The sequence below is a fragment of the Schistocerca americana genome, chromosome X, assembly GCF_021461395.2.
Source record: "Schistocerca americana isolate TAMUIC-IGC-003095 chromosome X, iqSchAmer2.1, whole genome shotgun sequence".
Taxonomy (NCBI): domain Eukaryota; kingdom Metazoa; phylum Arthropoda; class Insecta; order Orthoptera; family Acrididae; genus Schistocerca; species Schistocerca americana.
Genome location: NC_060130.1, coordinates 304,126,987 through 304,149,609, shown reverse-complemented (window position 1 = coordinate 304,149,609; position 22,623 = coordinate 304,126,987). Strand labels below are relative to the sequence as shown.

The window sequence follows — 22,623 nt, the reverse complement described above, 5'->3', positions numbered from 1 at the left end:
ATTCTCTTAAAAATGGTTCAAGGTGTGAAGCAACAGATATAAAAAGTGTGAATTTTGTGGCAAGTAATTTAACTTGGATGTGCTCGGAAACCAGTATAAAACTATGACTAGTCTCTGACACTTTTTGATTCTGAACATCTGTAACAGACACTGATACATTTGACAAGATAGAAATAGCTCACTCAGCTACATTTACATTTCCAGCCACTTCACTGAGCACAACCTAAATGGAAACGTTTTGGAACTAGTGGAGTTAATTTAATCAGTTCTTCTTGCTGACAGATCCTCGAATAAATAATATGATACTCATAAAAACTCTGTTGTATTCCAAGCAGTGTTTTGAAAGCCTTCTTTAAAAGTATTATGTAGTGTGTGTAATCCACAGGTACCAATGATTAAAAGCACTGTAACCTGAGATATCTCACGCAGGCCTATTTTTTTCCAGTATTCCAAAGTCTAAGTACCAAGTACACAAAAAAAACTGAAATTCGAAACTTATCTTTCAACATAGACTGAAAAGAAAATGGTGATGTGAAATAATGAAGCACAGACCACTAAGAAAGGTTTTGCAAAGTGCATAAATTGGGCATACTGTCATGTCACCTGGTTCAAAAAATTAACAGATGCCAGCCACACTGCAGAGCAAATACTTTGCTTCACATGATGTGATATGGTTGGAAGGCTCACATGCACAGAGTACTTTCATTTGCCACTCAGAAAAATCTGTCTTGATGAGCCATGTAACGTGAACATTGTTTAGCATCTTTTACACGAGATCTGTATGAAATTACAAAAGCACTTTTTCTAAAACTACAAACTAAAATCCCAGAAATATGTGAAAAAGCCCTGATTTACAATTCTTTGGTATTTCCCAGCTTTCCTGGTTTCCAGGTTGAGTGGCCACCCCACAAATAATTCATTTTGGAAGGAAAATATTGATGCTGATCAACTACATGCTGGTGAGTCCTCAATCACATAATATGTTTCTAAAATAATCTTAATGCATTTCAATCAAATAAGCTGTCAAAAGGACAAAGGCTTTTGAAATCAAAGTAAAAATGTAATTGACGATTTGTATAACCTTATTAATATATATTCTTTTCTGAAATGCACAGATCTAGTTTATAAACAAATGTTGACACAACACTCACCTTTACCTTTCGGTTTGCCAGAGACCTTGCGTATAGCTGTCTCCTCACGATCTGAATCGTCATCAGCCTCTGTGTCAGTTCCTGACTGCTGCCGGCCCGACACGACAGGTGCAATAGACACTGAGGGTGTCATCATATGTACGGGTGCACGTGAGCTGCTGCGAGACATTGCACGAGATCCTGCTGCCGTTGCTTCTTTGTGCACTCGCAGCAATTCATAAACCTGAAGTCATTGCTCTGATTAATGAAACCCTTGTAGACGTTGAGATGACTAGATTTAGAAGACAGTAAGACTACAGAATGCGTATCAAAGTCTAGACTCAGTCACATAACTGGTAGATTATTATTTTACTAATGTAGTTTACTGAATATAATCAACCAACCTTCTTCGTTGCAGTAGCAGTTTGTGAGCTACTGGCAGATCCAGAACTGGAGGTGGAGAGAATGGAGCCCGATCCAGACTGTTGGGAAGCAAGCTTGACCAGGACAGTACTAGGAAGCCGCAATTGTGTGCTGCCACTGCTGCTGCTGGTTGTCGTACTTGTACTTGAACTGGACGATGTTTGTCTCAACAGTGATGTGTTGCCTTGAAGTAGTGAAATAACTCTTGTCTGAGTCTTATTGTTTTGGCGATTAAGCACAATTTGGCGCTGAACCTTCGGGTAATGAAATTCAAGATTAAGGCTAAGTTACTCGAGAAATGGAACAGAATTTAAAAACTAGCTCCTACTTCAAAAACAAAGTGAACAATCAATCCTCATAATACAGAAGTGAAATATTTGAAAAAAAAAAATCATTTATGAACCAATGAATCTAAAGGTTACCACACTTTTAACACACTTTCCCCGAAGTGGTTAGAAACCACATATGAACCATAACTGAACTTTTAACACCTAGTCATCACAAAATGGGAAAAAAATCATGAACTATATTCAAAAATACATACAAAACATAGATTTATCACTTTTTAGTTTTCTGCAGTGTCGTGGTACTTTTCTGTGGGAAGAATTATGTATTTCTTACACAACCTACATTAAGAATATTGATCATTCCCAAGTAATCAATAATGGCCACACAAATCTATCAAACAACGTGAATTCTTTCCTTCAGATATTTTTAAGCAACTGTATCCTAATAGCAATCCTACAATCCACACGGTATTACAGAAACTGTCAGAATTTGTCCTGTATGTAGCCTCTTCTGCAGACATTCTTTTCACCTCCAATCTTGTTTCCTTATTTTGAACTGCACTTCAACAATTATCATTAATATTATTAGTTAATGCTACAATTTTGTTTTAGAAATACAAGCACAATCTCAATCCTACACTTATGTTTACATACAAAACACTACAAATATATATGCAGTAGTTTGTTCAACAATATGCAAAACTTCGTCAACGACCAAAAGTATCGCACATTCCCATATCCCATTTAGTAGGAACATTTTCATACTAAGGAAGCTCAATGTTATTATTAATGCCTGAAAAAATATTATCAGTGACCCTCAAACCTGAGTTGAGCAAGGACAGTAATCACTATGAGGCCTGATATGGTTCCCACTAACAGTGATCCATTTACAACCTAATTAAAAAGTATGAGAGAGAAGCACCATTATCCATTTTTCCCAACCAGGTTGAAGACAGATATTTGGTACTGTTGGTGACATCAGTTTTCTGGGAAATTGGTAAGGGTCTAAGGTATATTTTTGTGTATAATGTATTATTCCTACCTCAGGAGAGATCCTCAGAGGTAATGGATGTGTAGTTAGCTGAGTCACCAACATAAACCTGCTCAGCTATCCTTACTGTTTTGACTAGCTCAGCATGTTTAGGTTGGAGAATCAAATAACGACATGTCCATAACCTCTGACGATATCTGCTGCAGTATGAGATCCACCATTAAACACAAAAGATGGCTTACACCAATGCCTAATTACAAGAATACCAATTTCACGTAAGCAAAGGCCATGAAAGTCTACAGTATATGATTTGCTGCTGTTCCTAGAGCAGAACGTGCAGAGAGTGTTGATAGTAATGCTTTATACTGTTTTGCTAGTAGTACATACCAGAAATAAAGGGATTCTGTGACAGGATATCTGATGGGAGTTTATTTTTCAATGTGTTAGCAGTTTGTTGCTATTTGTTGTGTATCTTCACTCATGTATGAAGGATGCCAGTTCACCATCACAAACTGCCTCATGCAACAGATGCAACTGACTACCATGTTATCCATGAATGGTTTGATGGTCTCCCCCAAAAAACTAAATTTGCAGCACAATGAGTGGTTATAAGAACTGAAGAAAAAAGCAGCTGAGGTAATTGCAGAAAATATAAAGACTGGTAATCAGCAAGAACAAGCAGAAGTATATCATCAAATTTAGTGATACGCCAATGGGCAGATCACCAAATCCAGCTACCTCGGTACACTCACTTGCTCAGCTGGGGAAATGGGAGGTTGAGAGCACTGTAAGAGTAGGAGTGGTAGCCCATCTGTTAAGTGACAATAGAAAAGAGTTTGCATGAAACTAACGAAGAGGGGAGGGGGGGTCAAGGAAACTAAAAGAATTAAGACAACTGTAGAAGACCGAAGAAGATGTAACTCACATGAGACTGAAGTGGTGAATGTCAATGGTGACAGAAAGCTTCTGCAAATGCAGACAGTAAAAACTGAAATTCTTTGTAACCTGTGAGGTACAAAAAAAAAAAGAGGGTTAATAAACACTGTAATAAATATGTAAGTAAGTAATGCAAAAATAATTACCTCTCTAATAATACGCTGCTGTTCTTGTACTCTCCGTAACCTCTCCATTTCCTGGCGTTGAGCTGCTAAAGTCTCTTCATCAAGTTGACTTTCACTCATCACTTCACGGATATTTCGTCTCATATTTGAAAATTTTCTTTCAACTGCTGTTTTATTCTGCTCACTTTGCGTATCTTCACTTTCTGATGAGGAGGCAGATGAAGATGATGAAGAAGATGATGATCTGCTTCTCGATTTACTGATGTCTTTGTTACTGCTATCCACACCTATCACAAAGACAAAGCATTTTTTACCAATGTAAGTTTATTGTAGTCAGCATTTGTCCTAATAAAGTTAACATGTAAAGTAGGTGTAAAACTTCTTGAAACCTATGCCTCCACTTTATTTCCACACAAAATATTTCTCACTTTTATACAATTAATCACTAAAGTATGATGCACTTCAGCTTGCAAATAAGTACATACACATTTCCTCAACTATTAGAAACCAATCTATAGAAAGAAAACACTATATTTTAATTCCCTAGACATTGATGTTATTTTCTGTTAGTATAGTCAACAGCTTGCAAATAAGTACATACACATTTCCTCAACTATTAGAAACCAATCTATAGAAAGAAAACACTATATTTTAATTTCCTAGACATTGATGTTATTTTCTGTTAGTATAGTCAAAAACCAACTTTTATTCATGTGAAAAAGCTTTCCAATTTCAGATAGTTCATTATAAACACAAATACTTCAATTGTTTGAATAAATTTAAGCAAATAACTGAAGTGGTCTGTGAAGCTTTTGCTTCCTCATCTTTCAAAAGATTTTCAATATTCTTACTCAAACATCTACAATTATAGATAAATGAGTATGAGACAGATTGAAAAATGTAAGTAAACTTTATTATTTCAGACGTAATTGCCATAACTGTTAATACATTTGTCCAACTGTGAGACAAGGTGCTCAATGTCTTCATAGAAAAATGTTTGCAATTACTTATTGAACCACAATTTTACCCTGGCATGCACTACTTCATTTGAAGCAAATTGATGGCCACAAATGTCTTTATTCAGGGAACCAAAAATGTGAATGTCACATGGGGAGAGAGAGGCACTGTGTGGAGGACGTGTAAGGACTCCCCAGTGAAACTTTTGCAGCGCAGACAAAACAACCTTTGCAGCATGTGGATGGGGATTATTCTACAACAGAACGATGCTGTCCGTCAACATTCCAGGGCCTTTGGACCTGATGGTGTGCTTTAATTTTTGCAAAGTGTTCACGTTCTGCTGTGCATTAACTGTGGTGCCATGTTGCAGGAAGTCAATGAGCAGTAGGTCCTTGCAGTCAAAGAAAAATATCATAATGATTTTGCCAGAGCTGGCGTGCCTCTTGATCCAACGATGCTGCAGAATTTTCGCTTAGAAGCCTTTACACATCCTCTATATAGTATCACTCTCCCCCTATGCAATTTCCATATTTTTGGAGCCATGAACACACACATTTGCGCCCATTGATTTACTTCCGACAAAGAGGAGCACACATGGGTACAATTGTGGTTCTGTAGGCACCCACAAACATTTTCCTGTGAAGGCATTGACTGTCTTGTCTTACAATGGGATAAACTTATTAACAATTATGGAGATTATTTTTGAAATTATTAACAGTTTACTTACTACTTTTCCACCTGTCTCATTTTAATTCGAATGCTCCTGAAATGACATTCCACTCATCAGACATTGTATCTCATAGAAACACAAAAACACCTCAAATTGAAAGTACACTAAGTATTACACTCCCATTTGAAAATCCCTTTCCCTTAAGTTAAATTAAAGTTAAATTATGGGGGTAAAATTCACATTAACTTGACAAACCACAAACGTAATGATGATCAACTATGGGAATGCAATGCATATAAATTTTACTGTCATACCACAAAATGTTACTGGAATCTTTTAAATACCACAAGCCACTTAAAACATACAACAATGAAGTTTTTCCAATCATTACAACAGAAATGCATAAAAATAAAAAAAAGTAACAAGCACAAAAGAGAGAGAATTCCTTCAACAAAAGATAAATGGTGGCACCATTTTTCATGTGGCACTAAGCAGAAGAAAAATACTGAGTTATTAGCACATATAATAATAAGAAATAAGAGATAGCTCTCGCATCTGAGAGACAGTACTTTCCAAGCAGATTCATTCAAACAATCCAAAGGAAGCGTGATTCCTCTTTGAAAGAAATTGTTAATGAAATTTTAAAACAGCCAATTCTTGGGCACTGTTTGACTACCTGGGTCACTAATCAAATTGCAATGAAGGAAATGGCAGGGAAAATTTAGATAAGAACTGTGTGTTTCATTATGGGTTTGTTTATGATGTGTGGAAGCATTGAAGAAGTTCTCAAAGACCTTCAAAAAGTGGGACACTACAGTAAGCACAAAACATAAAATGAATTAGGGTTTACACAGGGGCTTACGAACAGTCGTTTATCCCCCAGACCATCCAGAAAGGAACTGGAAGGAGAAAAATAATACCACCACACCGTCAATGTTCCTCCATATACTGCACGATGGCTACAGACAATCCCACACATGATGGGCAGAAATCAAGAACACAGCAAATTTTATCACAGCCATTTTATAGGACAACAAGTATGAAACACAATCTCATCAAATCATGTAACCTTCAGTTACAGCATCTACAGTCAACCAGTCAATTTTATTAAAGCTGCTACTATCACATTCATGTTTCATAGTCACCAATATAAAGACAACAGGGACAAATTTGTATACAGTGGATAAACTGATACCAGGGGTGCAAAATATCCACCACCTCAGTACTACAATACAAAATATGCAAGCAGTTTTATAATCCTGAGCCACCTTCTTGTTACTGCACACAGACGTTACTATTCCACGTAAGTATCCCTGAGGTACCATCATATCATTGGGGTACAAATTATCATGGTTGCACAAGTAATGCCAGTGAGTTGTATAAGCATAAAAGAAGTCCACATTGACCAGTAAGTTGCAATACTTGTTGTTAAAAGCTAATGGCAGTTAGCCGGAGTGCAGTAAGTTGGTCCAATTGTTATTAAGATAGTGGATCTATTAGCTACACGAATTGAGACAACAATGTCGGAGGTATTAACAGTATACACAAAAACTTATAAACTGAGAAGTTCTCAGTGATCAAAACTGCCAGGCACTGAAGTAGGAAGGAAGATAGATTAAGGTTTAAAAGTCCCATCAATGAGAAGTTTATTAGAGACAGAATAAAAGCTCAAGTAGGATCGGGAAAGCAATCCGTTGTGTTCTTTTTCAAAGGAATCATACCAGCATTCAACTCGATCGGTTCATGTAAAGCACAGAAAATCTAAATCCATCAAGCCAAACAAGTAGTCAAACTCTGCTCCTGCCAAATGTGAGTACAGTACCTTAACAACCAACACAGTAAGTGCTGATGAAGATTGTCACAAGAAACCATATCTACAAAGCAATATCAGTGGAATCTTATCTCAGTCTGCATCTTTAAAAAGCTGCCTGTGTTTTCACTAAATAGCCAGTACAACTTTCTCACCAATGTGTAAACCAACACAATAAAACTGATAGCAGAAGCACAAGATTTTTGCTGTAGTGTTAACAAGAACAGGAAATAGTTACTAATTGTCAACCTGGGCCCTCAGAATGTAAGACTTTACTATAAACATTTGTAGTTCAGGATTTAATGTGTTTCAGAGTGCAGCAGCATCCAGATATTTGTGACACAGCTCTACTATTTGCACATCTGGTGTTTTACACTCGTAAACAACAGACATTTTAAGAAACAACAAACAGAAGCAAGGATCAATCCTATATCCAAAGTGTCACATTCATTCAACAAATTACAGACATTCATATTTTTTCAAGAGAAGCTAAAATAAGGATATATAAAATGTAATCAGACCAGTGTTACGATATGGGGCAGAAATACGCAGAATAGATAAGTAAACAGAGAGAAAGATACAGGTTTTTGAAAATACAATCTTGTGGAAGACATTTTGACCGATCTGTGAGAGAGGAGAATGGCGAAGTAGAAAGAACAGAGAACTTGGAGAGATACACAAGTATAACCAGATGTTATTGCAGAGGCCAAGGCAAGGAGAATGAGTTGGGCCAGCCATATCTATAAAGGAAAGGAGGGCTCAAGATTGAGAGAAGTGTTAAAGAACCACTGCGAAGGATGAAGTCATTTAGACAGACTAAAAATAACATGGAAAGGCCAGGTGACCCAGGATCTTCAGATACTAGGAGCAAAGGAAGAACATTGTGGGCAAGCCTACCTGACAAGGACAAAAGCAGACTGTGGGTTGTCGAGCCAGAACAGCAATAGTATTCTCTTACACATCATATAGATTGAAGCAATTTCTACTCTTTTTTGGTCACTGAGCTGACGTACAAAATCGAGAGAAATCCCTTATTGTCTATGAAAACTGCAGCACTGTGAAGAAAGTACGTAAATAATACGAATGCAACAGAAATCACAAACCACAGTATGACTCGCAAATAACTGGATTATGCAACATTAATGTATGCGTTAAATGAATTCACAACTGCAAATAGGCAAAAGTATCAGCTGTAGAATGGAATGATGGGAATGAAAATCTGTGCTGGACCTGGACTCGAACCCAGATTTCCCACTTATCACGAGCAGTCGCCTTACCATTTGGCTATCCGTGCACGACTCATGGACAGACCCAAAATTCCATATGTCATCGACCATGCGACTACAACCTGTACTTGTACATCCATTATGTATATTCCTGTATAGGTTACATGTTGTACCTGAAAGTCACCTGCCTGGTATCGGCAAATAAATACGATATTGCAGTGCCTGTGTTATTCTGACAAGCATGCATGTCCAAAGGAATTTTGGATCATAATCAGAACAACACAGGCAATGCAATATTGTATTAACGCGTGCATGTACATTGAATAAAAGTCTATCACTGCCTGGCAAAACAAATGATGGATGAGAGATCATCATGTCTTTTTGACAACAGATGAGACTATATTACCTGGGCATGGAGTTGTGGACTCGTTTGTTGCATCAGTCTGTGTCAGCTAAAATGGTACTATAGGAAATGCTTGGATCATAGCTGAAGAACTGAAAACTACAGTTACATCACACAACTTCAGCACAAAATGACTGGTATCCATCCAAATGGTACTGATAGAACGCACGACTCCACTGCATGTGTTGACACAATTCTGGAGCAGCACTTAAGGTATGCCACTGTCTGCCTGAAAGTTTCCTATCTGCTGTTGGAGTAGTGAATGGATAAATGCAATATCAACTACGCCAAGAAAAGATCTCTCTACCTGAAATGTGTTCAACAATACAGAGTTAGCATGCTGATTAGCAATCATCTTGGATGTTGGGTATCACATTCATTTGGATTACATGATGAGTGACTACACGAAAGATACTATGCAGATGAGTACTGTCTATTTTTTCTATGGTTGTATAAAATGAATGTTTAGCATGATCACCTCTGGACTATAGGTACTCCACAATAGTAAACCTTAGAGCAATACATAATAAGAAATTAGGACCACCAGCCAAGAATGAAAAGGTGCCAAATGCAAGCACACAAGCATATTAATGCAACAGAAATATAGTAAAAGGAATGGTCAAGTACCATCCTGTGTGGAATGGAAGATAATAAGATTAGAGCAATTCAATGTGACTGAAGTACACAAGGGCAGTTGTCACATACTTTTAAAAAATAAATGCAACATATATGCAAAGGGCTAAAACTGGTAAGTAAATGAAACAAGATAATTAAAAGAGAGCAGGGAGGACGAGGAAGAATTTTGAGACTGTATAGAATGTTTTACCTCCTATTTTAAGTAGTTAAATTTGACTATAATTTGTGTGCATAACAAATACAGAAAGCAAGTTGTCACAAGATAACACATAGTTAATTGATCTACTTTTGATATATTTCAGTCAGTGTCTCAATGGGTTAAGTTAATAATAACAAGAAATAAGAGCATGATAAATAGAATGGTCCAACGGAAAGGTATTCTGGGAATGAGAAAGTAACAAACATACAAAAATTAAAGTACATATGTACATCACAAAATGAGAAATACGTACTTTGAGAATAGCAACAATGGAAACTGGAAGACTGGGCAAGGAAATGAAATTACGGAGACCGAAAGAAGTATGAACATTACATGAGCATCAAGTGACCTGTCACACTTGAGGCACTTTGATAAAAAGCCAGCTATATTAGTCACTTACTTACAGCTTCAGCACTGTGTAGCTTTTACCTTCTGCTAACAATAATATCTAACCTGATAATCTATTCATCAGTCAATATTTCTGTTAGACAAGCTGATAAAAGGACAAGAACAGAGACTGGACAAAATTTATGCAGACTGGAAAGACAGAAAGAGAGGAGTACCTTAAAACATACTTTCTCCAGTTGACTATTAAGAACACAGATTTTTTTCTCAGGTGGTTGGGCATTTGAAAAAACTATGTAGCTGTGAGGGTGCTATAGAAGACAGCAGTCACATTTGGTGGAAATACACTCGGATATAAAGCGAATGGCACACACAAGACAATCAACCAATCGCGATCACTGAAAACTGTCATCATGTCACAAAGCAAGTGTCACAACATGGAAGTCTGTCTTCCTCAAAAATCAGTGATGCAAGAAATGCAGAAACTGATTAGTCATCTAATTATATTCATGTCAACATCAAGACTGAAAGAGTGTAAGAAACAGTGCACTGCAGAGATTATTAGAAAGTGTTTTGGAGAACTTGGACTGTATGAAGAAGCCCTACTACTGTTGTTGGGAAGTAAGTAGGTCAGTTCATCACACTGGCAACAACTTTTCCAATAAACAGAACAGTGATACCAGGAGCTTGCACAGTATGTTAGAATACATGATGCAAGAGGGCTCTTGGTTCTTGAATGTGGATGAACCCATTAGACTTGACTGACAAGATGACTGTGTTATTTCTGTCAAGCTTGCACAAGTCACACATTATTACTCCCTGCCGTTTTGGAATAAGGCAGTTCATCAACAAGTAATCCCGTATCAACCTGTACATCAACATGGACTGTAAATTCTTGATCTGCCATTAACACCATAAACACAGAGCAGCACTTGCGAGCAGTTGGTTTCACTGTCTGCACAGTGCTAGAATGACTGAATTTCTGAACAGAGATGTCCCGATGAGACTGCATCAAGTGATGTGTAACAATGGTTAAAGCACTAGAATCTTACTCAGAAAGAGTGGACCATAGGAAATTCATTACAAGGCATGTTTTCTGAAGCCCATGTCCATTTCCTTCTCATTCTTGCCTGGTTCAGTCCTGAATTGGTGACAAAGCAAGGCTCTCTATGTACGATTAGCACAGCATTACAAATGTGAGGCACGAATATGTAAATCCCAAAGCAAATGATTCGCATTCATATAATCTAGGACAACAACTTGTCCATGAAATACTGCAAAAAAACGTAACTTGCCCTAAAATGTTCCTCTAACATGATAATATATACCCAGACAACAACCAAATGAGAAAAATATTAACAGATTCTGTGGGATGCTTTCCCAAACCCCCAAGACTCTGCTAATCTTGTGTCCTTACATTTCCATTTGTCCCATTTCTTAACAATCAATAACCCATCACAACTCTCTGAATGGTAGAAATTATCTTAGACTTTTGCTGACAGAACACCTGGAGATGAATACCACCTCCAAAAATGGCCACAAAAGGAACAGATGGCACAGTGAACACCAGACACCACGCAGGCATCAATATGGGACCTGGTCAGCTTGTTAGAGACATTGTTTTGAATATGTAAAATTACTTCAACTGTGCAGTAATATTTTGCTTTATATCCACCTAATATACTGGGACATCAATAAAAGTCTAGTACATCTGGGACAGCAGTGTAAGATCATTTTTCAATGATACAACACAACTGAAAAGAATTCTACAAAAGACACTGTAATCTTATACAAACAGAATTGGAACTTTATATGAAACTCCAGAAAATTAACAAGAAAAGAATTACTAAATGAAAAATTTAACATGAATCTCACTGTTCTTCTTTCATTTGAACTTTCGTCCCGCAGTTTGCGCAGGGTCGGAACTGTTACAATCGGATTTGGCATGGTCAATTCAAAGGGGTGGCCGGATGCTCTTCCTGCTGCCAACTCGTACTCCTCGGGGTGGAATCAGTGTACCCCAGCTGTCTGTGTCTAGTGTAAATCGTGAAGGAGTGTGAATGTGTTTCATATGTCTGTGAGGCATGTAACTGAGGCGGGATGTGGGGACCAGCCCGGTATTCACCTAGGGGTGTGTGGAAAACCACCTAAAAACTACATCCAGGCTTGCCAGAACACCAGCCCTTGTCGTTAATACGCCGCGCGGATTTGATCCGGGGCCGGCACGCCTATCCGAGTCCAGGAAGCAGCGCATTAACGCTCTCGGCTAACCTAGCGGGTAACATGAATCTCACTCATCTTTCAAAAATTTCTGACACACTCTTAGAACAGATATGGAAAAAACTTGTTACATGGGTCAATCCAAGTGAAGTGATCCAACAAAAATGAAGTTGGCTGCTTGGCCATTTTTAAATATTTTGGTTTTTTATGTGTGATTACCGTGTAATTGAGAAGTTCAAAACAGTATTCAAAAAAATTTTTACTTTGCACACTTACTGAATGGTGGCCATTTTTATTTGTAAGTGCACAATGGTTTTTCAATTTAGAGACAGTAGCATTTATCTGAATATCTGCACTGGGTTAGGGCACAGCATTGCAACTGACATGACTGTTTTTAGGAAAGTCTCCTCTACAACATTGTTTATTACCCACAATACCCTACATTCAAAAGTAACCAGTCAAAATTACCTCCAAAGTTTGGTATTGAAAATTTGGAAAATCCACTTTTTAGAGCCAAAAACAACAACCAAGGAATGGTTCGTCAGAGTATAGTTTTTTCTCTAGTTAGATATCATACACTGCTAGCCTTATGACAAGCAAGAACACTGGCAAATGTTTCCTTTTTTTTTTTTTTTTTTTTGGTAAAGTTTGGGGCTAGTTATCTCTGGTGGGACTGAATATAACATTTGATTTTTGTACATTTTGTACACCTATATGATAGCAAAGTACTGTAAAAACTTCAACATTGATATCTGACTGTGAACAAAGATACGAATTTTTGAAAATGAGGAAATAATTCACATTACACTACAACTGGTGTTATTACTGTTGCCTAACTCGTATATGATACTGACTAGTAATCAATTATTATTAAAGTTAAGGTCCTAAATTATTTGCAAAAGTTCGAAAAAATACTGAGCTAAACATTTTTATAATTGTGACAAATTTGAAATAAATATTTTCAATTAATATATTTTCGAGATATAGTGCTTCTAAATTCTAGTGGTGATTATTTCTTCGGACAGCTTTTGTGACATAGAATAAGACCTCCCAGTTGCTGTGGTTAGTTCAAGAACTGAAAACTTCCTTAATATATTTTTCATTGGTATCCAAACTTAGTCAACAGTAGATTTCTTGAATGACATTCTTGGATCAGGAGGGTGACAAAAATGCACAAAAACGTCACCATTTTCCATATTTATTCTTTCAACCTGTGCAAGCCACCACTGTCCATCATACACACACGCTACCATGTCATTCAGTGTTTAAGATAGATAACATTTTACTGACACAATGACCCTCGTAAAATTCGGTTTCTGATGTTACATAGCATCAAACTAAGTTTTTCCTGCAATGCCAAGGAATTTGTGGAATTACTTTGTTTCTTTTATTGATACACTGTTTTCAAATTGGGTTTAAAGTGTTGTTTTGATATGAAGCGCTACCTCTTCCTTCTTGATGAGTAAATAAGTGATGCCTTTAATATTAACCTTGCAAAAGGCTTACATGTCCTCTATTGTAAGAATTTGGTCTGTTGTCTTTCTCAGCAGGCTGGCTTTACTCACTTCACATTCTGTTGTACCTGCTACTCCATTGCTTGCATTTTTACAATGGCAAGAGGCAAAAAAGTGCCATTCAGCCTCCAATCCGCAGTCTGCTTTGTGGTTGCAAAGCTTTGAAAAATTCTTTTTGTACTTGTATTGACTACCACTTCCATCTGTAAAGTATACGAGCTTCTCAACCTAGAGCAACTTTATTTTTCTTTTATGTAATTTTTTACATACTTTTGAAATACATGGACAAACAAAGTGTTGTGCTTCAACTCTTCACTTAGAATGCAATTGAAGAACTGCAAACTTTCTCTTTCTCATTTTCGAAGTACAGAACAAATGGATGCACTGTGTGCCTAGTCATTGACCCACTGTTACCCCTGTATTTCATTTTGAACCACAAATGTAAAGTTTTCTGCAAAATCAGCTACGACTATGGATTTAGTTTCATAAAGTTTTGCTTTTTTGTCCTTAAAAAAATTTACTTTGGATAGTGGTGATTTCTGAGATTTTATAAGTTATCAATTAAAGATTCAAAGTTCTCTTCCTGACATTTAACCACTGTTATTGTTTCAGCCCTGTTGGTTGTGACCCACTGTTTGAAGGTGACACTGTTGGTCATTTCCTCCTCAGATTCATTAAACAAATCAAGGGAAGTTCCTTTACCATGGCATTTATCAGGCAAACTTGTCATGCAGTCATAACTGTTAGTGTCACAGACCATTAAATCTAGTAACTCTTTGTAGTTAACATCGCTGAGTCTTGCACTCGCAGTCATCAGTTTCACATTCAGATAATATACACAAACCCATACTCAGTGTTTTCCTGAGGTGCTGGCCAAAATACGCAACTTAGGATGACAGTCACAAAATTTTGACCTTCAAATTTTGCATTCATGATGAGCATTTTTGAAAGCTACATAACATTCATTTAAATTTGGCAGTACTGGTCATTTCTGCTTTGTTACTTTGGCTCCATTTATAGCAGTCTTTTGTTACCTTTGCTATCTGGTTACATTCTACTGTTTTTATCACTTTCAAAAAACTGCTGGATCTTTTCAATTGTTTCTTCACTTACACCTTCTCCTTCCTTCTCTCCTAAAACTGGTAGAATGCCTTGCCCTTTCACTGATTTTCGGCTTAGCCAAAACAAATGATCAGAAACGATGAACTCGTGAACTATTTTTTTCTGTTGGCCACAAGTCAGTGAGCAAAATTAAAATTTTATCTTTTTCCTCTTTAGGTGTCACTGAACACTTACATTTTAATTTCTCAATTAGGCTCAAATATTCAGTGTCAGATGATTCTGGAGGTAGGTTTCCTTCTTTTTTAGAAACACTGTTGGTATCTGCATTATTAAAGCATGATTCTAAGTCTTTTCTAATTTTGTCTGAAATTCATTGTACCTTGCTTTTAACAGCTGCTTTTGTTTTTCCACTACTCAATTTTCTTATTTTTCAAAGCAGGAGACCTCTAAATTAGAGCAAGCAAAATCAAATTTGCTAATGGCTTTCTAATTAGGAATATAAATGTCACTAACAAGGTTACATGATTCTGGTCCTGTATTTATGATAAATATTCTTGGATAACAATTTGGGCACAGGGAATTTCCAGGAATCACATGAAGTTTCACTCGGGAACCGGTTTTACTAGCACTAAACACGGACAAATGATCAAGTTTTATTTCCCTCAAACTTTTAATAACTGGCTTTTTATGAACTTTGGATAGATCTGAGCATTTTTTCCAAAAATGTGACTGTAATTGAGAATATATTTTTTCTCATGATACTCACAAACTGATGATACAGATGAACCAACTCATAATTTAAACAAAGTTTGCCTATCTTCACCAAAGTCATTAACATTCCTTAATTTTTTTGAAACTGAACCATAAACTGTTATGTGACACACGACTTACTATATGTCCAACAGAGCACTGTTCATTCATTTTATTGAATTCGAATTAGTCTTTGAAATTTATGTATTATTATATTTTAATGTTATTTTAGTTAATTACAAACTACACTCATAACAAAAGCACATAAAATATTACACACTCTTAATGAAGAATGTACATCCACTCTAACAGTCATTTCTGAACAGACTGACTACAACAATGCCACACCCAGCAAATGTAGTGGAGGTACACAGTTTATGTACAGACTTGTCACTGACTACTGTGCTCCTTTGTAGAATTGTAACTCTCTCCACTGAGCTCCTGTACACACTTGTCTTGAGGGCTAAACTCATGCACAAAACTGTAGCCTTCTCAACGGTAAAAAAATTTCTCATGTTTATTATTTCTCTTTTGTCATTCTGAACTTGTAATAACGTGCTACTCAGTTGAGAATAAATCTAGATGTAAATGGGCAATTTTTTTTTAACATAGACTCAAAGCAAGAGCTCCTATTGTTTAATATTTTATTACTAAAATAAATAATACTAACTAAATGTAGGAGGACAGTGCTAATAAAACACAGGTCACAACTAAATTTTACTACAATGAAACAACAAACCATGTAAATAGGCAACAAACATAAGATCAATTGTAGTTTAATGGGAATTATTTCATCATTTTCAAAAATTGATGTCTTTGCTCAAAGTCAAATATCAATGTTGAAATTTTTACAGCACTTTGCTATCATGTAGGTGTACAATATGTACAAAAATAAAATTTTTATAATCAGTTCCTTCAGAGGTAATTATCCCTAAACTTTACAAAAATAAAGATTTTTTAAATTTCAAAAATTAATAAAAATATTCAGGACATATTTGTTGGTGTTCTTGCTCTATATAAGGCTACTAATTTATGATATTTAACTAGAGAAAAAAAGGTACTCTGATAAATCACTCCTTGGTTGTTATTTTAACATCTGAAATGTGGATTTTCTAAATTTTCAGTACCAAACTTAGGAGGTAATTTCATCTGGTTATTTCTGAATTTAGGGTAATTTGGGTAATAAACAATGTTGCAATGTTATGACTTAACCCATTGCAGAGATATTCAAATTAATGCTAATGTCTCCAAATTGAAGAACCATCGTGCACTTACAAATAGAAATGGCCGCCATTCAGTAATGGTGCAAGTTAATTTTTTTTAAACTGTTTTGAACATTTCAATTACAGGTAATTACATGTAAAAAAATCACAATATTTAAAAATGGTCAAGCAACCCTTACTGGATCACTTCATATGGGTTGACCCACATGGAATATTTCATTACTATGGCCATGAAAGAAGTACAGATACCTGCCAATTTTTAAGTGGCATGCTTATCACTACCTCTCTGAAACAGTGATACATTGTCACATCTGCTTACAATAAATTCAACTTTCAAAATAAACCAGATCACACAAAGAAACATTCTATTCCTGAAAATGTAAAATAATAGACTATGGCCATTGGTGAGGACACAGCCTTAAAAACACACTTGGAACTAACTCATGTTTACTCTACATATATGTGCAGATGCTTTAAAACATCTTTTTTTCTGCTATATATGTGGAGTCAATCCAAACAACACTACTGACTGAAGTGCTACCTGTGATGCCAAAATGTCAGTGGATATGTACTTTTGTCCTCACTACAATAAACAAGCCTCAAATTAAATACAGATCAATATTCATTTCTAGGAATAACACCTAAACACTAAGAATATTCAGTATCTCTATCAGCAACAAATTACAGTTTCCACGTGATAAGACGGGATACACTTCTTAGCACAAGCTTACTTGTTTGCTGCTGGAAACACTGACTCTTTTCAGTGGTTTCTTATAACTGCCAATAAAATTCCTTGAACCGTATATCATACCAGACTACCTTGTGGCCAAGTTAACTCCACACATCTTAAAAGGCATTTTGTCCGCAATAATAAACAAAGTGACATTTTCCACTGACACTTGAGCATTACATGTAACGACCCCTGAGTATTCTTTGTCTGGACTGACTCCATACTGAGAATGCTAAGCGAAGCCAAGTCTTACCTGAGCCTTTATATTTCTTTTTGCTGTGACCAGTGGATGATGAATCTGGTGCCTTACGCTTTACACTACTGTCTTTGACACTAGTTACTGTAGTATCTGGTACCTTCCTTTCTTGATGTGAAGAACTATCCCTTGCGCCTGCCACCTCTTCCACATCACTTGCACCTTCAACTGTCGTAAGAGGCCTAACTTTCCCTACAGTACCCTTATTTCCCATTTCTGACAGTTCTTCCACATCACTACTTTCTTGTTCACTTTCACTATCATCTCCTTCCATTGTTTTGTCAGTAATTCCTTGCGAGTGGTGTACACGACTTGACTGATTTTGATGACTTTGTTGCTGAATCATTTGCATGTGGGATGGTAGCGCACTGTTCAAATGTCCATGATTCATATTTGGATTACCACTTGGTATATTAGTTAACTGACTGTGATTCAGCTGCATGTGGCTCATCTGGGATGAATTTACAGTCAGCTGGTTGATTTGTTTGCTCATCTGGTTCTGCCCATATGGGGCTTGATTTTGGTTTGCCTGATCCTGACAACCCATATGTCCCGGATGAGTCTGCTCTTGCTGGCTGCTAAGCTGCTGACTAGAGCTAACCTGATGCTGACTAAGGGGCTGGTGGCTTTGCATTTGTTGCATCTGATTAGACACTTGTTGTGGCAGATTCATCTGCATGTGATTTTGTTCATGCTGGGCCAGCTGATGATTCTGTGTAAGCTGTGCATTCAGAGATTGGTTATGGCTTTGGTTTTGCTTGATGCTATCTTGCAAATGACCCATACTCGACTGATGCTGTTGGCTCACTGGGTTCGGCATCATGTGACTGTGTTGATTATGGCTGATTTGTTGTTGGTTCACATGTTGCTCACTCTGTGTCATTTGATTCTGCCCCTGTGATAACTGTTGTTGCATTAGAGTTGGCTGGTTTTGGTTTAACTGCTGAAAACTGTGGGTTTGCAGGTGCTGATTCAGTTGTGAATGCTGAGTGTGCTGCTGATGGAAGCGGTTTTGTTGCTGGATATGTTGCTGAGGCATATGGAACTGAGGTTGACGCTGCAGGAGTTGTTGATCTCGTAGCATTCCTTCAGGTGGGGGCTTTAAAAAGATTTGGAGGTCTTCGCTGACATTGATGCCCTCTGCCAAAGCCTCCTCACTGCCATTGGCTTCCCTCTTCGCGAGGCTGACGGATGGTACCGGGATGTGCCCATCCTTTGCACATCCTCGTGGTACCACCCTTTCAATCGTAACATCGCCGATGCGTGTGACAAATGGGTCCATTGCACATGTATGACAGCTCTCAGGCGAACCTGAGGTTCTGCCTTACTTATCGCGTTCCACACCACACATGACCTGCAACAGAACCAAATTATAATCAAAAATATGAAACAACACAGTACATTAAAATGCCTAAGATAAGGCTATGATGTCTACATAGTAATGTCCATATCTGTTTTGCTCATTTAACAACAAGTAATAGTCCCACTCTCCAGAATAGTGGAATGTATTAACATAAATCTCAAAATATTAATTTTTAAATGCACTTTAGATTTCAAAGCCTATGAAGAGTGGCACCTTTATTTACATGTACAGAAATGTAAAACTGCCCACTTCATGAAATACAGAGAGTAGTTTCATATGACTAGACAATCAATGAGTCACAACTGGAATCAGTCAACTCATACAAACATCTGGTTGTAACAATTTGTAAGGACATAAAATCGAATGATCACATATGCTCAGTGCTAGGTAAAGCAGGTGATAGACTTCACTGATAGGATATTGGGAAAACGTTGTCAGTCTACAAAGGTGCAAATCGCTTGTGCATGGACTATTGCCCAAATTTATGGGCCCCATGCCAAACAGGGCTAATACGGGATATTGAGCATATACAGAGGCGTGCAGCACAAATGGCCACGGGTTTGTTTGACTCGATGAGTGGAGTCTCAGAAATACTGCAAAATATGTATTGGAAGACTCATCAAGATTGACGTCAATTATCCCACGAAGGCCTACTTATGAAGGTTCAAGGACTGGTATTAATCATTTAACGCATATACCAGTTATAAGGCGCGCAGAGAGAGAGAGAGAGAGAGAGAGAGAGAGAGAGAGAGAGAGAGAGAGAGAGAGCACTGAGCGCATGCCATCATTACGAGACGAAACAAATATTTTAAGCTGTTCCGATTAATCAAAGTTTCTATCCCTCCTATCTTTTATTCTTGATTTTCTAACTTCGTTCTGAGTGAAATGGCATACAAACACATCTTTATTGAAACCAACTACTGTGATCATACTTATGTTAAATTTTCTTCAGTTTCTAGACTGTAATGAAATGAAATAATAAAATCATAGTTATGATGGATTTACAACACTGCATATATAACACAGAAAAACTAGTGAGTCAACCGCTCATCGCATAATAATTATGGAAAAACATTTGTATAGCTGAATGTTCTTTCAAAATGGAGGTGTAGTGACATGTACTCGACTACGTTACGTAAAACTAATTCTATATTTCTTGAGAAGATTAATAATATGTAAGAATTTATAAGTTAAAATCATAACAATCCACAGAGTAATTACTTTAACTTAAACAGCGTCGGTCCCGTACCCGGAGCCAAAAGTATGATGGAAAATATGAACTTTATTTCGTAACATCTAGTCTCGTTTCTAACATCCACTCGTTATCGTTATTTCCGCGTACAACGGATTTACCAAGACTGTCCCGGAAGTACCATACCTGATCTATGGCGGTTGTTTTAAACAATTGACTACGATAATAAGTACGAACCTTATAAAGCTTAAGTTTTAAGTTTGACGATGTTACTGTTTTTTCCCTTTTATGTTGGGCAGCCATTAAAAGTGAACGCTCTCAGCGGATTTGTAAACATGGATAAAACTGACCATTTGTGTGTGATACATTTGAAAGGTCATAGCCCAACAAATGTTAATGCTGAGCTAGATTCTATTCTGAGAGAGTCTGCTCCCTCGCTTACAACAGTAAAATATTATGTGGCAGAGTTTAAGCGACGCCGTACGAGATGCCAAGATGAACAGCGCAAAAAAAATTGTGTTTGTTCAAGGCAGAATCCTTTTTCCAAAACATATTTATCTGAATTCAAGCAGGGGCAAAAAGTGAGCTTTAACCTCAAGCGAATATGAGCTACAGTGCTAAGTACCCTGTGCTAGGCACTCCACACTCGTTTGAACAATATTTATGCGGATGTAAAACTGTGTGTACTATCTTGCAATCCCACAATGGAAACAACGCTAAAACTCGACGCACCGCGTTCCACATACGACGCGTCTCAGGGTCCAGAACCTGAAAATATCTTTAAGCACGCCATTACAAATATCACCGTGTTTTCGATAACGTGTACTACAAAACTGCGGGTACTTAATGATCACCCCAAAAAAAATACAAAATGCACATTTTTATTAATTGTTGTTGACTTTTATTCACAAGATATTTTTTAAAAAGATATCGATGCATAAGTAATGCCCTGAATCTGGAAATATTGAATATGTCATTCATTGTCGAAAGAGACATTTACTACTAAGGCTGAAATTTATGGATTAAGTTTAACTTAATTATTTATAACAATTATGAAATCTGGTAGAAAAATTAATTACAAACAATAAATATGATTAAAACTATTAAAGTATTAAGTAACTGGCTAGAATACAATATTTTCAAAGACGTTCAACTGTGCCCTAACACTGAAAAGATTATCTAAATCTGTCACAACTCCGTGTCAGTGGACGCGTTCTTACGCTTCACGGGAAAATATTGTGCATAAGGTCTAGCAAACATGACTAGGGACTGATGTCATACACGTGTATACATGTGCACGACGTTCAATCCGAGTAGATGCCACTCCAGACTAGAACAGAACTGCTCATACAGTGCACTGACAAAGGAACCTTTTAGATTGACCCTGTTCAATATTGTTCAACTGCCTACGTTTTCAGCTTCTGTGCCCGGACATCGATTTGCTAAATAGTACAACGTACTTTTCAGAAACAGCCAACAAAACAGACTTCGAAGGCATCCAAGCGCTGTTAAGAATTTAAAAAGTGCAGAATTTTAACGGAGCTGTACGTAGCTGCGTGCACTGCATTCCAGTCTTTTTTTATTGTGATGCTGATGGTTAGATTCTCGTTAGCCGCAAGTTTTCTTACGTTTATTTCAGTTCTACAATGCATACAGTTCGTGGTCTAGTGGTTTGAGTCGTCATCTCTAGCTCGCGTTTTTAGTGTTTTTAATATTATGTTTGTATTTATTCGTAATCTCCAGAAATAAAGCAATTATTTTGTCTTTGATGTTTCGCTTATTTGTACCAAACTTTAATTTATTAAGAGTAATAGAACTGTCGCGCAATTAAAAAAAGAAAAATTACAAAATCTGTTCAATATTTGCTAATTTACGTTTCTAATCAATAATAAATGAAGAATTCAAACGAAATCCACAAAAAGTAAAAGTTGCATGTTGCTTGATTCTAACCAGCTATATCGCGATCACAAGCCTGGAACGACCCGCACGCAGCTACGAATAGCTTGAAATTTTTTTCCACTTAAAAAAAAATGGTTCAAATGGCTCTGAGCGCTATGGGACTCAACTGCTGTGGTCATCAGTCCCCTAGAACTTAGAACTACTTAAACCTAACTAACCTAAGGACATCACACACACCCATGCCCGAGGCAGGATTCGAACCTGCGACCGTAGCAG

The 22,623-nt window shown here is 37.0% G+C and overlaps 1 protein-coding gene across 1 annotated transcript in view; it reads right to left on the bottom strand.

Moving 5' to 3' along the window:
• Positions 1-22,623, bottom strand: part of LOC124555975 — a 502,540-nt gene that overhangs the window by 181,709 nt on the left and 298,208 nt on the right. Inside the window, exons 4-7 of the mRNA XM_047130021.1 lie at positions 17,891-19,247; positions 3,914-4,179; positions 1,535-1,807; positions 1,152-1,374 (exon numbers count right to left, since the gene is read on the bottom strand). Coding sequence (XP_046985977.1) covers positions 1,152-1,374; positions 1,535-1,807; positions 3,914-4,179; positions 17,891-19,175 — 2,047 coding nt within the window. The 5' untranslated portion in view covers positions 19,176-19,247. The remainder of the gene's footprint in view (positions 1-1,151; positions 1,375-1,534; positions 1,808-3,913; positions 4,180-17,890; positions 19,248-22,623) is intronic.